The 24,580-nt window shown below is 38.2% G+C and overlaps 1 protein-coding gene across 1 annotated transcript in view; it reads right to left on the bottom strand.

The window, feature by feature from the left end:
• UBR3 (ubiquitin protein ligase E3 component n-recognin 3) overlaps positions 1-24,580 on the bottom strand; it is a gene marked incomplete at both ends in the record, with an annotated part of 155,569 nt that overhangs the window by 13,834 nt on the left and 117,155 nt on the right. Inside the window, 2 exon segments of the mRNA XM_084249572.1 lie at positions 7,599-7,702; positions 23,770-23,875. Coding sequence (XP_084105698.1) covers positions 7,599-7,702; positions 23,770-23,875 — 210 coding nt within the window.

Raw genomic sequence — 24,580 nt, 5'->3', positions numbered from 1 at the left:
AGACATGACAGCTACTATAGCATAATTTTAATTTATCATTGTTGCAAAGTACTAATTTCTGTTTTAAGCCACTCTGCCTTTACTATTTTAAAATACTTAAATTACAGTTTAAAATCAAAGCTTAATGCTTTCACACTCACACATTCATTGAACAAATATTTATTTACTGAATGCTTACCACATGTGAAATCAAAGTCTTAACAACTTAGTAAAAAAAAAAAAAAGAAAGAAATCGCTCAGATGAGGCACTTTTTAGGTCAACAGGTGGCTACCTTCCAATGCTGTAATAGAAAGCAAAGCTCTTCGAATAGAATTATCAAAATTTTGAATGGAAAAAAATAATTGAATTACCCTCAGTCAATGTGTTAAAAAACACCAAAATGCAAAAATCCACTATCAAACCACCGAGGATGAACAAAGGAAAATCAATACATAAACAGTTTGTAAACAACAGCACAGGTTTTAAGCATCATGTTGCTATTGTGTAACATGAAAAGGGCTGGGATATAGAGACAAGATACTTTCAAGGCTCTTCAATAACTAAAGCTTGCTCCTACTAATAACACACAATAAAAGATTTTTTGTAATGTAGAAATGGTAGCCTTGGGCTCTTTAAAAAGTAGTATTTTCCATATAACTACAAATGAAAATTATATTCTTTATTTCCTCTTCTAAGGTGTGAGGTTTTAACCACTAAACAGCTCTTTATAGTCTACCTCATTACAATATTTCAGAAGATGAAGCCATCATTTTGTTATTTACATGTAACTCTTCACTTAAAAGATTTGAAACATAACTCATGAACTTAAAATATTCTAAACAAATATCATATGTAAATACTTGTCCATGTTCCTAATTTTTTATATTAAGATAAAAGCCCAAAAAAAGGACAACTAGGTCAAAGGCTACTGACATTAGCTACACTCTCAATGATACCAACAGAATCCAAGTAAACTAGATTTTCTTCAGTGGGTAAGATATCAAAACCTGATCAGAGGGCCTCCCCGGTGGCGCAGCGGTTGAGCGCTGGGTTGCGAAACTGCGCGCGGCCTCTGCGGCGCCGGTTCGATCCCCGGCTGCTCCCCGGCCACCAGAGGAGGGTCCCACATGGCGTGCAGACCTCTCCTGCCGCCCGCTGCTCCCCTCAGCAGTGTACTTCGGTCCTTCTGCCTGCTCTGCTCCCCGCTCTGGCTCTGGTGAATTCTCTCACCCTCCCGCGCTTCTGACTGTACCCAGTGCATGTATAAACAAAACAAACAAACAAACCAGCAAACAAATAAATAAAGCATGCCTCTATAAAAAAAAAAAACAAAAAAACCTGATCAGAAATTTTAAAAAATCAGACAACTAAATATGTAATTGCACCCATTCTATAAAACAGTTAGGTTTTGCAAGAGTAAACCAAGGAATCTATAATCTCCTGGGGAGATGAAGTTATTCAACAAAAATCCATTTCTTTACCGGCTCAGCTACAGATGCAGGTGCTTGGTGCAGGTGATAAATAAGATGACAAGCAGGATTTTGATTTATATGAGCTCCTTTTCCATAAACTATTTTAAAGTAATACAAAATGTTCAAAGTTTCTTTTAGGCAAAGTAAGTATATATAAAATAATAAAACCCTAAGGTGAAAATTGTACAAGTTAACAAGACATTATCTGAAGATGGTATCAGATATTTTATTCTTTTTCAAAAATTACAATTTTCTTTTTCCAAATGGATACACTATTCCACTGATTCCATAGAAGGCTTTACACATATCCATTCAGTCATCAAATCTTCATTTTCCCTTTTATGGTTGAATTACTAACTATACGTGCTCTGGCTCTCTTTGAAAAAGCATAACCTATAACAGAAAACAATTTGTGATGGGTTTTGTGGGATAAACTCAAGCCTATTTTCTATTTGATTAGTGAAGAACTCAAAACAATTTAATACGATTTTCTTTGTCTTAACCAACACAGAACTGAAAAACGATCCTAGGTCCATCTAACAACTAATAAGGTAGTTTAATGTTGTTCCTTTGGGTATAATTTAGAGCAATAGAGCTTTGGGTCTAATAAACTGCCAATATTCTCAAAGAACTAATATATAGAAGTAATCACAATATAAGATATAAAGATTCAATCAAAGAATTCAAATTCAAGCTTTCTTGAATTTCAAAATAGAAAATAAAGCAATTTACCAGAAAATAAGACAATTGGATATTTAACACATCTATTTCACAAACATTTACTGAGCATATTGTGCACTAGGGATACAGACATGATGGTGCTAGTCCTGGAGGAAATGACAGTCTAGCAAGAGAGAGATTAAAGAAACACTATTATGACAATGAGACAAGTAGTAAAACAGAACTATGGCCAAGTTATTATGGGAAATGGGACATCTAAGAGAAAGTCTTCCAAGAGAATGAAACACGTAAGGTAAAGAACCATAAAGAGTTGTTAAGTGAACAAGGAGAAATGACAAACATTTAAACATGCTCAAGACTGTATCTTATAAACAATCAACTAAAAAAACCTTTGAATTATATCTACATATGATTTCTGTTCTCTCCCCACATTCATTGACATTTCTCTTTGCCTACCATCTCTGTTCTCTCATCCATCTCATTTCTAATCCCACTGCAATGTACTTTTGATTCTACAACTACACAAAAGCAATTTCTTCATTGCTATTCTTTATTAAAAAATATTTAGCACAGACCCCCCACTTTGATACTCTGAAATCAGTTCTACAGGCAAGATCATATAGTGAAAATATCATAATGTAAACCCAACAATATCTATATTTAATATCTATAGATATTTCATAATTTGTTCTAAGATGGCATAATATGAAAATTTCAGCACATAGCAAAGTTTATATAAAACTGATTTATATATTAAAACAACAAAAATACTTAGAATTTCATTTTTATTGGCACTGAAAGGATGAAATAAGAATTTAAATTGGAAAAAGTTACTTAAAATTACAGAGTTTGGGGCCTCCCTGGTGGCGCAAGAGGTTAAGCACAGCACTATGAAGCAATTCACAGCCTCTGCAGCACAAGTTCAATCCCCGGCCAGCCAAGGAACAACCCACATGGCGCAGCAGACCTCTCCTGACTCACCCACTGCTCCCTTCAGCAGTGTATTTCAGTCGTCTGCCTGTTCCGTTCCTCACTCTGTCTCTGGTGAATCCTCTCATCGATCCCCCCTCCCCACACCTCTGGCCTGTACCCCAGCTCTTGTATGCAAAAATAAAAATAAATCTTTAAAAATAAATAAATAAAATTATAATTACAGTTTGCTAAAACCAAATTCTCATACCAATTCACTAACTTTTATACCATCATCATGCTTTTTTAAATTCTTGTTCAAGTTAATTCAAATTTTCTCCATGTCTACAGTATAGCACAATATTTTCATGCAATTCAACACAATTAATTGTATGGAAGGATAAAGACTGAAAAAAACATTTCTATATTAAAAACAAAACAAAACAAAACCCACAGACCTGTGTTACCAAAGATGGTCAACTGATAAATTCACCATGACTGGCTCATATGCTAACAGTTATTCAAATGCCCCACCCATAAATGCCCCACTGATATGGTCTAGTTGGTGGCAATCATGATATGACTATTAAGCTGAAAGTGATTTATTTTTCATAGGAAGGACCCACTGAAAAGTGATTTGATCATACAGAGAACTGCTTGTAAAAAAGAGGTCTAGTATATTTGCCTGTGGTCAGAATCCTCAGAATGTCTAAAAACTTTTGGTACCAAAAGCCTTTTAAAAATCTGCTAAGAGCTATTGCACTTTTTAGGAAAAAAGTGCAAATATACATGCAAAAATTTTTCTTATCATTTTCAGAGACTTACAGAATCTTTGAAGCCCACTAATGAACTCTTAAATTGTAGATCAAAAAGAGGTGATCTGGGCCTCCCGGGTGGTGCAAGGGTTTAGTCTCAGCACTGTGAAGCTATGGTCAGCCACTGCAGCATGAGTTCAATCCCCAGCCAGGAAGCTAACCCACATGGCACAGTAGACCTCTCCTGTCCGGCCCACTTCTCCCCTCGGCAATATATTTCAGTAGATTTGCCTGTTCTGCTCCCCACTCTGTCTCTGGTGAATCCTCTCACCTCTCCGCACCTCTGTCCTACACCCCCAGCTCTTGTATGCATGAATAAATAAATCTTTAAGGAAAAAAAAGGAGTTAATCTGAAGAAACTATCAAAGACTTCTGAGGTCCTATTCATAGGATATTAACACAAACCAAACACAAGTGTTTAAGTGGTTATTTATATCCCACTCTGGGGCTGAAAGACATCAAATGTGTTAAAATTCATGAATTAGTAATACTAAAAAACAAAAAAGCAATCTTTGGAGGATGTTTAAAAAAACATTCATTTTTGCAAAACTGATAAAATTAAAAACTCAAGCATTGAAGCTGCCTTTCCTATATCAACTCTATAGTTGACAAATACCTGATGTCTTTAAGAGACATGTCTTAAAGACATGTCTTAAAATGTCTTTAAGAGAATTTCACCTAATAAATGAAATAATTAAAAAATAAATTTAGGCAGGGCCTCCCGGGTGGCGCAGCAGTTGAGCACTGGGTTGAGAGGCTGCCCACAACCTCTGCAGTGCCAGTTTGATCCCCGGCCGCTGGGCAAGGGTCCCACATAGCGCACATACCTCTCCTGCCACACCCGCTGCTCCCCTTAGCAGTGTATTTCGTCAGTCTGCCTGCTTTCCCCTCTGGCTCCAGTGAATTCTCTCACCCTCCCATGCTTCTGACTGTACCCAGTGCTTGTATAAATAAATAAATAATCTTTAAAAAATAAATAAATTTAGGCAACTCTTAATTGTTTCCAATGTTACCAAAAGAGAGACAATTATGTCCTGATGAAAGTACACAATAGCATTTATGAAGTATTTTTGTCAAAGTAAAAGAAATAAGAAACTGAATCCAGGTGTCTAGATTTAACTGTCAAGTTGTAGGATCAAACAATATTTTGGGGATGCAATTAGCAGACAAAAGATTCAGATTCCTCAACAAATAAAATGTAAAGGGGTGGAGGAAGGGGGAAGGGGGTGATGGAGGGATGAAACACACAGATTTATAAACAGAAATACCAAGCAAATTCAATGTGTAGACTGTGTAGACCATGTTTGTGTCACCAGTCAAGCCAACCAAATGTAAGAAATCACAAGCAGCAACTATAAAAATCTGGACATTGACTGGATATATAATATTATTGCCAAATAATCCATTTTAAATGGGTTAAGTGTTGTGGGCATGTTTATTGAAAGAATATTTTTTAGAGATACACACTAATGACAATATGGATAAAATAATATGAAGGGCCTCCCTGGTGGCGCAGCGAGTTGAGCACAGTGCTATGAAGCTGTCCACAGTCGCTGCAGCACAGGTTCGATTCCCAGCCAGCTAGGGAGATTCCCACATGAACAGCAGAACTCTCCTGTCACGCGCCCGCTGCTCCCCTCAGCAGTGTATTTTGGTCATTCTGCCTATTCTGCTCCCTGCTCTGTCTCTGATGAATTCTTTCACCCTCCCATGCCTCTGGCCTGTACCCCAGTACTTGTATAAATAAATAAATCTTTTTTAAAAAAATGTATTAAAATTTTTTTAAATGATATGAAATATGGGATTTGTTTTAAAATAACCCAGAGTGGGAGGGAGGATGAAACAACCCAGTGTGGGAGGGAGGATGGACTAGGTGAAGGTTCATTAAACTCTGATCTTTACTGTTGTATATGTCTAAGGTATTCTAAAATAAATAATTTGTTTTTAAAGTCTTGGTTTTAAAAGAGCAAAACTGAGATATTGCCTTGAGTAAAATAATGAGAAATAATGGGTACCCTTCTATCTTTTTCATGGGCCCTGCTCATGGAATCCTAGAAGCTGATGATATCTATAATCACCAATACCAGATATTCCAGGAAATCCTGAAGTCTCTCTTCTATAAAGAACAACTGACAGAATCATAAAGCAACTCAATGACAGAGGTGAGAAAAAAGAGCAACATGATCCAATCCTGAGCAACTGACCCTTCCTAAAAAAGATGATTTTATATTTTAAATCTGCGAGGTTCAAAGAGATATAAATATAATTTTAGTCAAAGAAATATAAATTCGGTAAGGGTGAAGTTTCCTCCTCAGCTATTCTCCACTCTTTTCTTAAAAGAGAGGGTGAAGTTTTCTCCTCAGCTATCCATTCTGCTGACTTAAACAAGACCATGATGGCTGGAAGTCTAACAAATACCTTGGAACAAAGATCAAAGTCACACCATAAGGAACATGCTGCTCTTAAGTAGAACTATCCCTTCTATCTTCAGACTTCTTTCTACATGAATAAAAACAAACTTATGTCTTAATAAAGGTTACATTGTTATTTAGGGATTCTTCTCTATACAGCCAAACTCAATGCTGTAAGATACTTAATTATTTTTGATGCAATTATAAATGGGATGGTTTTCTGGGTTTCCTTCTCTTCTAGGTCATTGTATATAGGAATGCACTTGATTTTTCTAAATTGATTTTATAACTTTTTTGCTGTATCCCATAGGTTCTGGTAGTTCATGACTTCATTTTCATTCATCTCTAGGTATTTTTTAATTTCTTCTTTCCTCATTAACGCAAGTTATTCAGCAGTATGCTGAACATTCTCCACATAATAGAGATTTTTTTTTCTGCTTTATTTTTGTGGCTGATTTCTAGTTTGATACAAATATGACTAGAGAAGATATTTGATACAATACTTTCAATCATCATGAATTTATTGACACTTGTTTTATGACCCAACATGTGGTCTATTCTTGGGGGTTCACTAGGGGTTGATTAATTGATTAGGATAAATTTAGGAAAATATTTATTTAAAACTTATTAATACTGTTAGTAACCAAACCTTAAAGTATTATCATTATTTGTAGGTATTGTTTGGTGGACCAATTTATTTATTTTTGTCTTCCTCCCTCCCTCCCTGTATAACTGATAATAGCACAAAAACCTAGTTTTCTATCGAACAAGAATGGTTAACTATTTGATAGAATATTTTAAATATCTTTAAACAAAAACTATAATGACTATGGAGCAATAATTTAAATGTTGCTAATATAATATCAATGCTGTTAATCAGTATTATGATGTCAACACTACTTAAAACTATACGAGATATCAAATTTTGAGTAACTATGAATGATTACTACTGTATGAAAAAATGTAAGTTTGTAGATAAGGTAAAGGCATTAAAGTTGATAGTTTGCTTTATTTTCATATTTTGTACTCTTTCTTTTAACAAAGTTTTTTAGAGTGATTTACCTATGTTCTTACCTTATTACAGACTAAAAATCTGACAAGACTAGAATCAAAAGAAAAATAAAAAACTTTATTTCACTGTCATCTTCTTTAGACATTTGGTAACTATTTACTAATAATAGAACTACTTACTTCAAAACATTTTCAACTGTTTGAATGTAATGTCAGTAGCATCAATCCAACAGATAGAATGTTAAATTTGTTCCCACAATTTTTGTAACATTCACTAAATATACTTTATAATCTAAAAATCTGAATTATAAAGATATACCTTTGCGTAAGGGTTGTGGCATCATTAAGATCTGGATGAGCAAAAGGGATGTAACATCATGGTAAAGAATTGGAACCTCAGGCTGTTGCTCTTCATTTCCCAGTCTAAAAGAAAAATGTATAATCAGTTTGATGGTATTGTATATCTTCACTTCTAAATTCACTTTGTATTTCATATATGGCTTTGGAGCAGAAATCACTTTCATAAGCAATTGAGAAATCTCAAAAGAAAAAGTGAAAGTCCATTTCTTAGATCTGAAAATATAATCCTAAAGTAAAGAATTGGGAACATTAATTTGATTTTGCAATGCTGGTTATAATGGTAAACACCAGATCTTGGATGGGATAGAGAGGCATTCAAAGTGTAAAAGCAACGAGGAGGGGAGGGGAGGGGAGGGGAGGGGAGGGGAGGGGAGGGGAGGGGAGGGGAGGGGAGGGGAGGGGAGGGGAGGGGAGGGGAGGGAGGGGAGGGGAGGGGAGGGGAGAAGAGGGGAGAAGAGGGGAGAAAAGAAAAGAAAAGAAAAGAAAAGAAAAGAAAAGAAAAGAAAAGAAAAGAAAAGAAAAGAAAAGAAAAGAAAAGAAAAGAAAAGAAAAGAAAAGAAAAGAAACCAGAATATGAGTCTGAAAGACTAATTTGAAATACTAGAAATATTATTCATCCATAAAAAGGGGTGAAATCTTGCCATGCATCAATGTGGATGACCTTGAAGGCATTATGCTAAGTAAAATAAATTGGATAGTGAAAGATAAATATGCATAAGTGGAATCTAAAACAAATAACAACAAAATTAAAAACCAAGTTCAAAGACACTATGAGCACACACGTGGTTGACAGAGGTGGTGTGGGGACAACAAAAAGGTGAAGAAAGTCAAAAGGTAGAAATTTCCAGTTATAAAATAAGTGAAGAGGATATAGCACATGCCATTGGGAACAATAGTTCATAATAATGTATTGCATACTTGAAGGTTGCTAAGATAAAATTCCTTATCACCAAAACAAAAATAAGCATTTTTTTAACTATATATGGTGACATGTTAACTAGCATTAATATGATCATTTCAAAATCTATATAAGTATCTTATCATTCAGCTGTATACCTAAAACTGTAATATATCAATGATATCTGACTAAAAATAAATAAATACAAAAGAATCATTCAGGTACTTTTAAAAAATAAGATGTCAACAGAAAAATGAACAGATGTTCAGAAGATAAAATTCAGAGTATACATAATCAGCTAAAAAATATGAAATATGAAGTAAATTTCACCACAAAGTAAATATCTATTCATTTGGAATCTTATTTTTAAAATCTGTCAAATTAGTCCTAAAAATTGATAGAAACAGGAACATTTTTACTTATCAGTGAAAGTTTACATAGTCTTTGTGAAAAGCAATCTTGCTCTACAGAACACAGGTAACCGATACTTACTATTTATTAACTAACTGAGAGTCTAAAATATTTACTTGCTATTTCATGATATTTTATATTACATCTGACGTGTCAACAGCTGTATAATCCATCATCTGATATTATAGTGGAAAGGAAAAACAATTAAGTGATTAACAACAGAAATGACTTATTAAATTAGACTTTTCATTAAAGACTTAAATTTTAACATAGGACTTGGGTTGTTCTGCATTAATTTTGAAAAGCAGATTCTAAACCTAATACAATGTGTGTGTGTATGTGTGTGTTGCGGGGGAAGCAAATATTGTTTAAAAATGAACAATGATGTAAAAAAAATTTTAAATTAATTAAAAAAATAGAAAATAAAAATTTAAAAAATCTTAAAAAAATACTACATTTTTAAGTCATTGGAAATAACTTTTTTTCTGGTGTGACTATACCATTAAAACATAGGCTTGTAGGGGAGGCTTGTAGGGGAGGGGGTGGATCAACATGGCGGTGAGGAAATGCTGCGAGTAAGATCTCCCATTAAAAAAAAAGCTAATAGGGAGGAAAAGCAGCAGGTCCCAGTGAGAACAGGGACACGGAAGATAAATGGATGAATCCAGCAAACTACCCGAAGAAGAAAGTTGCCATAAAAGAGGACTAGAAGGGAGGAAAGCTTAGAACCCTGCTACCCTCCCCCACCCACAAAGTTGGCACTCTCCGACCAACAGAAAAGAGGAAAAAAACAAAAAAAAAAAATTAAAACAACCAACAAGAGCAAACTATGCATTAAGCAGGACTGTGAGTGGAAAGGAACTATTTCAGCCACCACACCCCGTGAACTGGACCTGTGGAGAACCCTGCAGGATTTGCTGCAGAGGTGAGCGAACTGCTCCAGGCGCCATTAGAGAAAAACAAAGACTCCCGGAGACCTACAGACAGCCCCAGGCCAGCCGGTAAGCTAGTGAGGAAAAGCGGCGCGCTTGAAAAGCAAACGCGGATCGCGGCTGCCCAGGGCCCCACACCTGCGACCTAGGCTTGTGGGGAGACGCGCAGGGCCCTCACTGAGGTGAATGTCCCTCACTGAGTAATCAGAAACCAGGTGCCCGGACTTGGGAGCGGGGTGCAAAAGGTGCCATTTCTGCAGACACTGAACTGGGCTACAGGCCGCGTCCTGTAGCTGAGGGCTTTGGAACTGAGACCCGGGGCACGAAATTCGGGGCGTGGGTTCCCCACGACGGTAGGGCACAAGGCAGACACAGCCCCCCAAAGCCGTTGAGGCTTTCCCCACCACTCCCACTCTTTTCCCCGTCCCACGGGGTGAAAAAAACAGCTCTCCAAGGACACTAGGAGAGATCTCTGGCGCCACCTAGCGACCAGGAAAAAAAAAGAAACACCTACACCCCATAGAACAGGGACCTTTCTTCAGTAAAGACTGCTTGAAACAAGCAAAAGGCTCCCAGAGGAGCCAGTGGTGAGCTGGGAAGTTCGCACATGCCAGGCCCCTTCTGACCAGCAGTCCAAGCCCAGAGGGGGAGCGGGAACCCACCGCCGGGGCAGACCGGGCGCAAGGGGAGTGTGTCCCTGCATCGGCATTTTAGAACAGGGACTTTTCTTCAGTAAAGACTGCTTGAAACTGACAGATGGCTCCAGGAGGAGCCAGAGGGGAGTGGAGAAGTTCACCCAAGATGCCGGCCAGTCCCAGCAACACAGTGTCCCAATGCATACGACAAATTAGAAAACAGACAGTAGGGCGTAGAAGAACCACATGCAACCTAGCAACTCCTCAGGAAAAAAGCACACCACAAGAAACCCAACCCCCAGATTGCAATGACAGTAACTTGGAAGAACTTCTGAGCCTTCCAGAAAGAGAATTTAAAATTGCCATGATTAAAAAACTGACAGAAGTCATAAAGGAAAACAATGATAAGGGAAAAATAAATCAACAATCAGAAGAATGAAATTGAGTCCCTAAAGAGGGAAGTAAAAGAAATGCAGGAGATCAAAGAATTAACAGAGGAACTAAAGAACTCTGGGAAAAGCAATGAAAGCAGAATACATAAAATGGAAGAATGAATAAGTACTCTTGAAGACACAGAAATAAAAAGAACCAAAACAGAAAAGGAAAGAGAAGTAAGAAGGAAAAAGACCGAAGAAAGACTTCAGGAACTACCTGACTCCATGAAGAAAGGAAATATAAGAGTTATAGGAATACCAGAAGGAGAGGAGAGAGATGTAGGAACAGAGAAAATATTCAAGGAGATAATTGAAGAGAACTTCCCAAACGTGAAGAAGGAGCTGAAAATTGATATACAAGAAGCAAGAAGAACACCAAACTTCCACAATGAAAGGAAAAATACAGCAAGACACATAATAGTAAAGCTCCCAAGAATCCAGAACAAGGAAAAAATAATGAAGCTGACAAGAGGGAAGAAACAGATAACATTCAAAGGAAAACCAATCAGGCTGACATCAGACTTCTCTGAAGAAACACTACGGGCAAGGAGAGAGTGGAGGGACATAGTCAACAGACTCCAAGAAAGCAGATGCCAACCAAGAATACTCTATCCTGCAAAGCTTTCCTTTCTCTATGAAAAAAGAATAAGGACCTTCCCAGACAAACAGAAACTCTGGAATTTCATTACGACTAAACCCCCACTCCAAAAATTACTACAAGGAGTCCTAAAGACAGAACCTCAGAGGAACGAATAACAATGAAAGAAGGCCCCCCCCAAAAAAAAGTTATTAAAAGAATAAATAAATAAAATCAAAGGAAAGACAAACACAACGGCAAATACAGATGCTAACATATCAATATTAATTCTAAATGGACTAAACTCTTCAATAAAACGACACAGAGTCGCAGGCTGGATTCAGAGACAAAACCCAACCTTTTGCTGTCTGCAGGAAACACATTTAGCTACAAAAGATAAAAATAGACTCAAAGTTAAAGGATGGAAAACAATCCTACAAGCAAATGGACCAAAAAAGAAAGCAGGAACAGCTATACTTATATCAGATAAAACAGATTTCAAACTCAAAAACATAAAAAGAAACCCTAACGGTCACTGCATTATGATCAAGTGGACAATACTTCAAGAAGAAATAACACTCATTAACATATACTCACCAAATGAAGGAGCACCAAAATATATCAGACAACTATTGTCATCTCTGAAAACAGACATCAGAGAAAACACATACATAGTGGGAGACTTCAACACACCACTATCAACAATGGATAGATCATTGAGACAAAAAAAAAAGTAAAGACACTAAAGCTCTAAATATGGACCTAGAGCGCTTGGGCTTAACAGATATCTATAGAACACTAAACCCCAAAAAAATGGAGTACACATTTTTCTCAAGCGCACATGGATCATTCTCCAGGATTGATCACATACTGGGACACAAGACAAACATCAACAGATACACCAAGACTGAAATCATACCAACCATCTTTTCTGACCATGAAGGAATCAAACTAGAAATAAACCATAAAAAGAAGGCAAGGAACTCTCCTACCTCATGGAGATTAAAATACACACCACTGGAAGACCACTGGACTAACGAGGAGATCAAAGAAGAAATTAAAAAAATTCTTTGAATTGAATGACAAGGAAGACACCAATTTCCTAAATGTATGGGATGCAGCAAAAGCAGTAATAAGAGAAAAATATATAGCAATAGATGTTCACATCAAGAAACAAGAAAGAACTCAAAGAAACAACCTAATCTCGAAGCTCAAAGATCTAGAAAAAGAACAACAAAAAAACCCCAAAACAGTAGAAGAAGAGAAATAATAAAAACCAAAGCAGAAATAAATGAAACTGAAACTAAAAAAACAATCCGAAAGATCAATGAAACCAAGAGCTGGTTCTACGAAAAAATCAATGAAATAGACAAACCCCTAGCCAGGCTCACAAAGGAAAAAAGGGAGAAAGCACAAAAAAAAAAAAGGATCATAAATGAAAGAGGATAAATCACAACAGACACAGCAGAAATCAAAAGAATAATCAGTAACTACTATGAACAGTTATATGGAAACAAGTTCAACAATCTAGAGGAGATGGACAAATTCCTACAACTCTACAATCACCCAAAGCTAGATAAAGAAGAAATAGAACACCTAAACAGACCAATTACAAGCAGCGAAATTGAAATGGTAATCAAAAACCTCCCCAAAAACAAAAGCCCAGGATCTGATGGATTTACAAATGAATTCTACCAAAGGTTCAGAAACGAATTAGTGCCTATCCTTCACAAACTCTTCCAAAAAACTGAGAAGGAAGGGACAATACCAAACACATTCTATGAAGCCAGCATTACACTAATACCAAAACCGAACAAGGACAACACAAAAAAGGAAAACTACAGGCCAACCTCCCTAATGAACACTGATGCAAAAATCCTCAATAAAATTTTAGCTACCAGAATCCAACAATGTATCCATAGGATAATTCACCACGACCAAGTAGGATTCATTCCAGGGACACAAGGATGGTTCAACATCCAAAAATCAATCAACGTTATCCAACACATCAACAAAAATATAAAAACCATATGATAATAGATGCCGAAAAAGCTTTCCACAAAGTGCAACACCCATTCATGATAAAAAGCCCTTGAAATTCTTGGGATACAAGGAACATACCTCAACATCATAAAGGCCATCTATGACAAGCGAACAGCCAGTATCATTCTCAATGGTGAAAAGCTGAAAGCATTTCCATTAAGATCTGGAACAAGACAAGGATGTCCACTCTTACCACTGCTTTTCAATATAATACTGGAAGTCCTAGCCAGAGCAATAAGACAAGAGAAAGACATACAAGGAATCCAAATAGGAAAAGAAGAAGTCAAACTATCACTATTTGCAGATGATGTGATAATATACATAGAGACCCCAAAAACTCCACAGAAAAACTAATTCAATTCATCAATCAGTTCAGTAAAGTGGCAGGATACAAAATCAACGCGCAAGAGGGGGGCGGAGCAACATGGCGGGAGGAGACGCTGCGAGTAAGATCTCCCATTAAAAAAAGTTAATAGGGAGGAAAAGCGGCAGGTCCCAGTGAGAACTGGGACGCGGAAGATAAACGGACGACTCCAGCAAACTGCCCGAAGAAGAAAGTTACCATAAAAGAGGACGAGAAGGGAGGGAAGCGCAGAACCCTGCTCCCCTCCCCCGCCCACAGAGGCGGCACTCTCCCACCGGCAGAGACGAGGGAAACAACAAACCAAAACGCCCAACAAGAAAAACGGATGCAGCAAGCGGGACTGTGAGTGGAAAGGAACTATTTCAGCCACCACACCCCGTGAACGGGAGCTGAGGCGAACCCTGCAGGATCCGCCGCGGAGGTGAGCTCCAGGCGCCATTAAAGAGAGCCCCGCCCACCAGGAGGAGACCAGCACCAGCACACAGCCCCGGCCGCCAGGTAAGCTTGCGCGAAAGCGGCGCTCGGATTGCAGCTGCCCAGGGCCCTGCGCCTGCGACCTAGGCTTGCGGGGAGACGGCGGAGGCCCTCCCTGAGTGAGCAGGAACCAGGCGCCCAGGCAGGGGAGCGGGATTCAAAAGGCGCCATTCCCGCGCCACTGATCTGGGCTACAGCCCATGTCCTGGAACTGAGGGCTTTGGAACTGAGACCCGGGCGGAGGCCCTCCCTGAGTGAGCAGGAACAAGGCGCCCAGGCAGGGGAGCGGGATTGAAAAGGCGCCATTCCCGCGCCACTGATCTGGGCTACAGCCCGCGTCCTGGAACTGAGGGCTTTGGAACTGAGACCCGGGCGGAGGCCCTCCCTGAGTGAGCAGGAACAAGGCGCCCAGGCAGGGGAGCGGGATTCAAAAGGCGCCATTCCAGCTCCACTGATCTGGGCTACAGCCCGCGTCCTGGAACTGAGGGCTTTGGAACTGAGACCCGGGCGGAGGCCCTCCCTGAGTGAGCAGGAACAAGGCGCCCAGGCAGGGGAGCGGGATTCAAAAGGCGCCATTCCCACGCCACTGATCTGGGCTACAGCCCGCGTCCTGGAACTGAGGGCTTTGGAACTGAGACCCGGGGCACGAAATTAGGGGCGTGGGTTCCCCACGACGGTGGGGCACAAGGCAGACACAGCACCCCAAAGCCGTTGAGGTGTACCCTACCATCCCCGCTCTGCTCCCTGTCCCACGGGGTGGAAAATCAGCTCCCCAAGGGCTCTAGGAGAGATCTCTGGTGCCACCTAGCGACTTGACCCCAGCACAGGCTACTGAAGGAGCTAGTGGCCAGCTGGGGAGTTAGCCCACACCGGGCCCCTTCTGAACAAGTAGTCTGAGCCCACAGGGAGAGCGAGCACCCACAGCCGGGGCAGACCAGGCGCGCAGAAGAGTGTGCCTGAGACCAGAAGCGCAGGGAGTGTGTCCCACATCACCATTTTAGAACAGGGACATTTCTTCAGTAAAGACTACCTGCAGAAGGCTTCCTCAGGAGCCAGAGGTGAGCGGGGGAAGTTCGCCCACGCCAGACCCCCTCTGGCCTGCAGTCCAAGCCCAGAGGGGAGCAGGAACCCACCACCGGGGCAGACCAGGCGCACAGGGGAGTGTGTCCCCACATCGGCATTTTAGAACAGGGACCTTTCTCCAGTAAAGGCTGCTTGAAACTGACAGATGACTCCTGGAAGAACCAGAGGGGAACAGAGAAGCCCACCCAAGATGCCGGCCAGTCCCAACAACACAGTGTCCCAACACATACGGCAAATTAGAAAACAGACAGTAGGGAGGAGAAGAACCACACGCAACCTAGCAACTCTCCAGAGAAAAAGCACACCACAAAAAGAAAGCCAGCCCCCAGATTGCAACGACAATAACTTGGAAGAATTTCTGAGCCTTCCAGAAAGAGAATTTAAAATTGCCGTGATTAAAAAACTGACAGAAGTCATAAAGGAAAACAATGATAAGGGAAAAATAATCAACGATCAGAAGAATGCAATTGAGTCCCTAGAGAGGGAAAACAATGGTCAGAAGAAAGAAATTGAGTCCCTAAAGAGGGAAGTAAAAGAAATGCAGGAGATCAAAGAATTAATGGAAGAACTAAAGAATTCTGGGAAAAGCAATGAAAGCAGAATAGATGAAATGGAAGAACGAATAAGTAATCTTGAAGACACAGAAATAAAAAGAACCAAAACAGAAAAGGAAAGAGAAGTACGAAGGAAAAAGAACGAAGAAAGACTTCGGGAACTATCTGACTCCATGAGGAAAGGAAATATAAGAGTTATAGGAATACCAGAAGGAGAGGAGAGAGATGTAGGAACAGAGAAAATATTCAAAGAGATAATTGAAGAGAACTTCCCAAATGTGAAGAAGGAGCTGAAAATTGATATACAAGAAGCAAGAAGAACACCAAACTTCCACGACGAAAGGAAAAACACAGCAAGACACATAATAGTAAAGCTCCCAAGAATCCAGGACAAGGAAAAAATAATGAAGCTGGCAAGAGGGAAGAAACAGATAACATTCAAAGGAAAACCAATCAGGCTGACATCAGACTTCTCCGAAGAAACACTACGGGCAAGGAGAGAGTGGAGGGACATAGTCAACAGACTCCAAGAAAACAGATGCCAACCAAGAATACTCTATCCCGCAAAGCTCTCCTTCCTCTTTGAAGAAAGAATATGGACCTTCCCAGACAAAGAGAAACTCCGGAATTTCATTACGAATAAACCCCCACTCCAAAAAATACTACAAGGAATCCTAAAACCAGAACCTCAGAGGGACAAATAACAACGAAAGAAGACCAAAAAAAAAAAAAGTTATTAAAAGAATAAATAAAATCAAAGGAAAGCAAACATAATGGCAAATACAGATGCTAACATATCAATATTAACTCTAAATGTAAATGGACTAAACTCTTCAATAAAAAGACACAGAGTTGCAGCCTGGATTAAGAAACAAAACCCAACCTTTTGCTGTCTCCAGGAAACACATTTAGCTACAAAAGATAAAAAATAGGCTCAAAGTTAAAGGATGGAAAACAATCCTACAAGCAAATGGACCAAAAAAGAAAGCAGGAACAGCTATACTTATATCAGATAAAACAGATTTCAAACTCAAAAAGATAAAAAGAGACCCCAATGGTCACTACATTATGATCAAGGGGACAATACTTCAAGAAGAAATAACACTCATTAACATATACTCACCAAACGAAGGAGCACCAAAATATATCAGACAACTGTTGTCCTCTCTGAAAACAGACATCAGAGAAAACACATACGTAGTGGGAGACTTCAACACACCACTATCAACAATGGATAGATCAACAAGACAAAAAATAAGTAAAGAAACCAAAGCTCTAAATAAAGACCTAGAGCAATTGGGCTTAACAGACATCTATAGAACACTAAACCCCAAAAAAACGGAGTACACATTTTTCTCAAGCGCACACGGATCATTCTCCAGGATCGATCACATACTGGGGCACAAGACAAACATCAACAGATACACCAAGATTGAAATCATATCAACCATCTTTTCTGACCATGAAGGCATCAAACTAGAAATAAACCATAAAAAGAAGGCAAGGAACTTTCCTACCTCATGGAGATTAAAAACCACACTACTGGAAGACCATTGGACTAATGAGGAGATCAAAGAAGAAATTAAAAAATTTTTTGAATTGAACGACAAGGAGGACACCAATATCCTAAATGTATGGGATGCAGCAAAAGCAGTAATAAGAGGAAAATATATAGCAATAGAAGCTCACATCAAGAAACAAGAAAGAACGCAAAGAAACAACCTAATCTCGAAGCTCAAAGATCTAGAAAAAGAACAACAAAAAAACCCCAAAACCAGTAGAAGAAAAGAAATAATAAAAACCAAAGCAGAAATAAATGAAATTGAAACTAAAAAAACAATCCAAAAGATCAATGAAACCAAGAGCTGGTTCTTTGAAAAAATCAATAAAATAGACAAACCCCTAGCCAGGCTCACAAAGGAAAAAAGGGAGAAAGCACAAATAAACAGGATCATCAATGAAAGAGGAGAAATCACAACGGACACAGCAGAAATCAAAAGAATAATCAGTAACTACTATGAACAGTTATATGGAAACAAGTTTAACAATCTAGAGGAGATGGACAAATTCATACAACTCTACAATCACCCAAAGCTAGATAAAGAAGAAATAGAACACCTAAACAGACCAATTACAATTAGCGAAATTGAAATGGTAATCAAAAACCTCCCCAAAAACAAAAGCCCAGGACCTGATGGATTTACAAATGAATTCTACCAAACATTCAGAGACGAATTAGTGCCTATCCTTCACAAACTCTTCCAAAAAATTGAGAAGGAAGGGACAATACCAAACACGTTCTATGAAGCCAGCATTACACTAATACCAAAACCGAACAAGGACAACACAAAAAAGGAAAACTACAGGCCAATCTCCCTAATGAACACTGATGCAAAAATCCTCAATAAAATTTTAGCTATCAGAATCCAACAATGTATCCATAAGATAATTCACCACGACCAAGTTGGATTCATTCCAGGGGCACAAGGATGGTTTAACATCCGAAAATCAATCAACGTTATCCAACACATCAACAAAAAGAAATATAAAAACCATATGATAATATCAATAGATGCTGAGAAAGCTTTCGACAAAGTGCAACACCCATTCATGATAAAAGCCCTTGAAGTTCTTGGGATACAAGGAACATACCTCAACATCATAAAGGCCATCTATGACAAGCCAACAGCCAGTATCATTCTCAATGGTGAAAAGCTGAAAGCAATTCCATTAAGATCTGGAACAAGACAAGGATGTCCACTCTCACCATTGCTTTTCAATATAATACTGGAAGTCCTAGCCAGGGCAATAAGACAAGAGAAAGACATCCAAGGAATCCAAATAGGAAAAGAAGAAGTCAAACTATCACTATTTGCAGACGATATGATATTATACATAGAGAACCCCAAAAACTCCACAGAAAAGCTAATTCAACTCATCAATCAGTTCAGTAAAGTGGCAGGATACAAAATCAACACGCAAAAGTCAGTAGCCTTCCTATACACAAACAATTAATCTGAAGAAGAAGAAATCAAAAAGACCATCCCTTTTGTTATTGAAACAAAAAAAATCAAATATTTGGGAATAAATCTAACAAAAGAGGTAAAGGACCTATACAAAGAAAACTATAAAACACTGTTAAAAGAAATAGAAGAAGATACAAAGAAATGGAGAGACATCCCCTGCTCATGGATTGGAAGAACAAACATTATTAAAATGGCCATCCTTCCAAAAGCAATATACAGATTCAATGCTATTCCAATCAAAATTTCAATGTCATTCTTCAAAGAAATAGAACAATTATTGATGAAATTCATATGGAATCACAAAAAACCCCGAATAGCCAAAGCTCTCCTGAAAAAAAAAGAAGGGAATGGAGGCATCAGACTCCCAGACTTCAAACTATACTACAAAGCCATAATCATCAAAACTGCATGGTATTGGAACAAGAACAGACATACAGACAAATGGAATCGAATAGAAAATCCAGAAATAAACCCACAGATTTATGGTCAACTAATCTTTGACAAAGGAGCAAAGAATATGCATTGGAGCAAAGAAAGTTTGTTCAATAAATGGTGCTGGGAAAACTGGGTCGCTACAAGCAAAAGAATGAAGCTTGACCACCACCTCACACCATACACAAAAATCAACTCAAAATGGATTAAAGAACTAGACATAAGACCTGAAACCATAAAATATATAGAAGGAAATATAGGCGAAACACTACGTGATTTGCACATCAAAGACATCTTTACAGACACATCACCCAAAGCAGTGATAGTGAAGGCAAAGATAAACAGCTGGGACTATATCAAATTAAAGAGCTTTTGCACAGCAAAAGAGACAATAACAAAAACAAAGAGAAACCCCACCAACTGGGAGAACATTTTTGCACCCAACACTAATGATAAAGGACTGATCACAAAAATCTGCAAAGAGCTGATGAGACTCAACAACAACAAAGAAAATAATCCAGTCAAAAAATGGGCAGAAGAGCTTAAAAGAAACTTCTCTGAAGAGGAAATGCAAATGGCCAACAGGCATATGAAAAAATGTTCAACATCACTTGTCATCAGGGAAATGCAAATCAAAACTACCATGAGATACCATCTTACACCAGTGAGAATGGCACATATTAAAAAAACTAGCAACAACAAATGTTGGCGAGGGTGTGGAGAAAAAGGAACTCTTCTGCACTGTTGGTGGGAGTGCAAACTGGTCCAACCACTGTGGAAAGCTGTGTGGAGATTTCTGGACCTACTAAACATAGAGCTTCCATATGACCCAGCAATTCCACTCCTAGGTATTTACCCAAAGGACACAGAAACATCAATTCCAAAGAACACCTGCACCCCTATGTTTATAGCAGCACTGTTTACAATAGCTAAGCTTTGGAAACAACCCAAATGCCCAAAAATAGATGACTGGATCAAGAAGATGTGGTACATATATACCATGGAATATTACTCAGCATTCAAAAAAGATAAACACATGCAATTTGCTGCAACATGGATGGAGCTGGAAGGGATCATGCTCAGCGAAATAAGCCAAAAAGAAAAAGAAAAATACCGGATGGTCTCACTCAAAGCAGGAATCTAGAAAACTTAAATAAGGGACCAGGAAAATGAATAACTATAAGAAAGTGAAAATCAAAATCAACAAAAAACTATGAACCAGAGACACTTTTAGGGGGGCGGGGGCGGGAGGGGAGGGATTGGGGTCAGAATGGGGGGCTGCAATTGTATGGGGAATATAACAATAAAATTTATAAAAAAAAAAAAATCAACGCGCAAAAGTCAGTAGCCTTCCTATACACAAACAATAAATCTGAAGAAGAAATAAAAAAAAACCATCCCTTTTATTATCGAAACAAAAAAAATCAAATACTTGGGAATAAATCTAACAAAAGAGGTAAAGGACCTATACAAAGAAAACTATAAAACACTGTTAAAAGAAATAGAAGACACAAAGAAATGATCCCCTGCTCATGGGTTGGAAGAATAAACATTATTAAAATGGCCATCCTACCAAAAGCAATATACAGATTCAATGCTATTCCAATAAAAATTTCAATGTCATTCTTCAAAGAAATAGAACAATTATTGATGAGATTCATATGGAATCACCAAAAACCCCGAATAGCCAAAGCTCTACTGAAAAAAAAAAAAAAGGGGGAATGGAGGCATCATACTCCCAGACTTCAAACTATACTACAAAGCCATAATCATCAAAACTGCATGGTATTGGAACAAGAACAAACACACAGACCAATGGAATCGAATAGAAAATCCAGAAATAAACCCACAGATTTATGGTCAACTAATCTTTGACAAAGGAGCAAAGACTATGCATTGGAGCAAAGAAAGTTTGTTCAATAAATAGTGCTGGGAAAACTGGGTCGCTACATGCAAAAGAATGAAGCTTGACCACTACCTCACACCATACACAAAAATCAACTCAAAATGGATTAAAGAACTAGACATAAGACCTGAAACCATAAAATACATAGAAGGAAATACAGGAGAAACACTACGTGATATGCACATCAAAGACATCTTTACAGACACATCACCCAAAGCAGTGATAGTGAAGGCAAAGATCAACAGCTGGGACTACATCAAATTAAAGAGCTTCTGCACAGCAAAAGAGACAATAACAAAAACAAAGAGAAACCCCACCGACTGGGAGAAAGCTTTTGCACACAACACTAATGATAAAGGACTGATCACAAAAAATCTGCAAAGAGCTGATGAGACTCAACAACAACAAAGAAAATAATCCTGTCAAAAAATGGGCAGAAGAGCTAAAAAGAAACTTCTCTGAAGAGGAAATGCAAATGGCCAACAGGCATATGAAAAAATGTTCAACATCACTGGTCATCAGGGAAATGCAAATCAAAACTACCATGAGATACCATCTTACACCAGTGAGAATGGCACATATTAAAAAAACTAGCAACAACAAATGTTGGCGAGGGTGTGGAGAAAAAGGAACTCTCCTGCACTGTTGGTGGGAGTGCAAACTGGTCCAACCACTATGGAGAGCTGTGTGGAGATTTCTGGACCAACTAAACATAGAGCTTCCATATGATCCAGCAATTCCACTCCTAGGTATTTACCCAAAGGACACAGAAACATCAATTCCAAAGAGCACCTGCACCCCTATGTTTATAGCAGCACTGTTTACAATAGCTAAGCTTTGGAAACAACCCAAATGCCCAAAAATAGATGACTGGATCAAGAAAATGTGATACATATACACCAAGGAATATTACTCAGCATTCAAAAAAGATAAACACATGCAATTTGCAGCAACATGGATGGCACTGGAAGGGATCATGCTCAGCAAAATAAGCCAGAAAGAAAAAGAAAAATACCGGATGGTCTCACTCATAGCAGGAATCTAGAAAACTTAAATAAGGGACCAGGAAAATGAATAACTATAAGAAATTGAAAATCAAAATCAACAAAAAACTATGAACCAGAGACACTCTACGGGGAGTGGGGGGCGGGGAGGGGAGGGACTGGGGTTTAAATAAGGGAGTTGCAATTGTATGGGGAATATAAAAATAAAATTTATTTTCAAAAAAAACAACATAGGCTTGTAAACTGAGGTTTGAATTATAAGTAACAGTTAAAATTCAAGAACTGTTCTCCTTTAAAAAAAATTCCTGTGGGCCTCCCCGGTGGCGCAGCGGTTGAGCGCTGGGTTGCGAAGCTGCCCGCAGCCTCTGTGGCGCCGGTTCGATCCCCGGATGCTCCCCGGCCACCGGAGGAGGGTCCCACATGGCGCGCAGACCTCTCCTGCCGCCCGCTGCTCCCCTCAGCAGTGTACTTCGGTCCTTCTGCCTGCTCTGCTCCCCGCTCTGGCTCTGGTGAATTCTCTCACCCTCCCGCGCTTCTGACTGTACCCAGTGCATGTATAAATAAATAAATAAATCTTAAAAAAAAAAAAATTCCTGAACTCTGTACAGTGGAATGATCTATAAAGAAACAATAACCCAGTAGCTATGCATAACATTAATACCCAGATTTTTATTTCTAAATATCATTTCCCATGGAAAGAACTACAAGGAAAAACAGCTGATTACAGGTATAAGGTAGACATGTACAAAATAAACCTGGGTCAACTTCTTATGCCAGAAAGCAAGGATATTATCAAAAAGAAGCTGGGTATCAAAGCAGAACATCAATCTAAATTAGGAATTACCACTAAATGAAGGGAGCAATTTGTATATAAAAGGATAGCTAAAAAGGAGTAAATCACATCTAACATATAAAAATTCACAAGATCATAAAATAAATGATAACTTAATGAACACCAGTGGCAGCTGCTAAGGAATCAACTCATTTCTTTGAAAATTTGTAGAATGTGAAGAATTAAGCATTCATTCTGCCAGACTATATTTCAAGGTAACTAAATATCTGATGCAAAAGTTCTCCTTTATAAAAATATTTTCCTTCACAAAGTTCTCTTTTATTAAAAAAATTAGCTAATAAATAAATCAGAAGGATTTTTTAAATCACTATTTTGTATCACCTAATGAAATACTGAATTTCAGGCAAGAATCATTAGGGATTGCTAGTAAACTTTCTAATTTTTATTATGTATGTCTGTGTTGCATGAGGAAAATACATATTCAAAAGAATTTAAACCATATTTTATACTTAAATATTTTTTAAAAACTGCTTAAATTGACATGAATCTTTCAGTAATACTTACTGTGAATTCATCTCCTCCACTAACTGTGTGAGCTTTCTCCAGGGATTATACTCAGAATCAATGCTGTAAAGTCGCATGTGCAAGGCTAATACATGGAACAGTTGATCTAAACAAAGTGAAGAAAAGATAATTAAAAAGTTCACATAATTATTCTAGAACAAAATGCTGGCAAAATTTCTAGTTAATTCACATCAGGAAATGTTTCTTATCTTTAAAACTATAATTCATACAGTTTTAAGTACAAACTATTTCATGTTCTCTTTTAATGTAAACTCTGAAATACATATCCAAATAATTTTTAATGGAATCTGGATTGTCCTTATGCTCAATCTTCATATAGGAATGGTTCTGTTTCCCTTACCTCCTATTATAAATCTACTCTTCTTTGGTTTTATGCTTCAACCTTGACAACTTGTACTTCTCACTACTGTCCTCTTAACCAAAATTTACTGTTATCTTCAATAAACTATACTCGATAATATGGACAATATCCATATAAATCACTGTTCAATGAAGTTCTCTCTTTGCTCTCTTTGCCTACTATTGTCCCCTAAATTCTCTTTAGACTGAATTGTGACTGCAGCAACTTTTGATTTGACATGAAAAAAACAATCTGAAGAAAAGATTATGTAGAACTACTCCAACTAGATTCATTTCTTCTGTTTGTACCATAATAACAATCAACTAGTTTTAGCTTTCAAAAACTGTTTTAGCTTTCAACAAAATTCTAGTTTTAGCTTTCAACAAAATTCTGCTCATGACATTTAGAAGAAAAACTTTCATTTAAGATCTTTTAATTACTAAAAATAAT

This window comes from Talpa europaea (assembly GCF_964194135.1).
Source record: "Talpa europaea genome assembly, chromosome: 1".
Classification (NCBI taxonomy): domain Eukaryota; kingdom Metazoa; phylum Chordata; class Mammalia; order Eulipotyphla; family Talpidae; genus Talpa; species Talpa europaea.
Note: the sequence above shows the minus strand (reverse complement) of the source record. Positions and strands in the feature narration are given on the sequence as shown.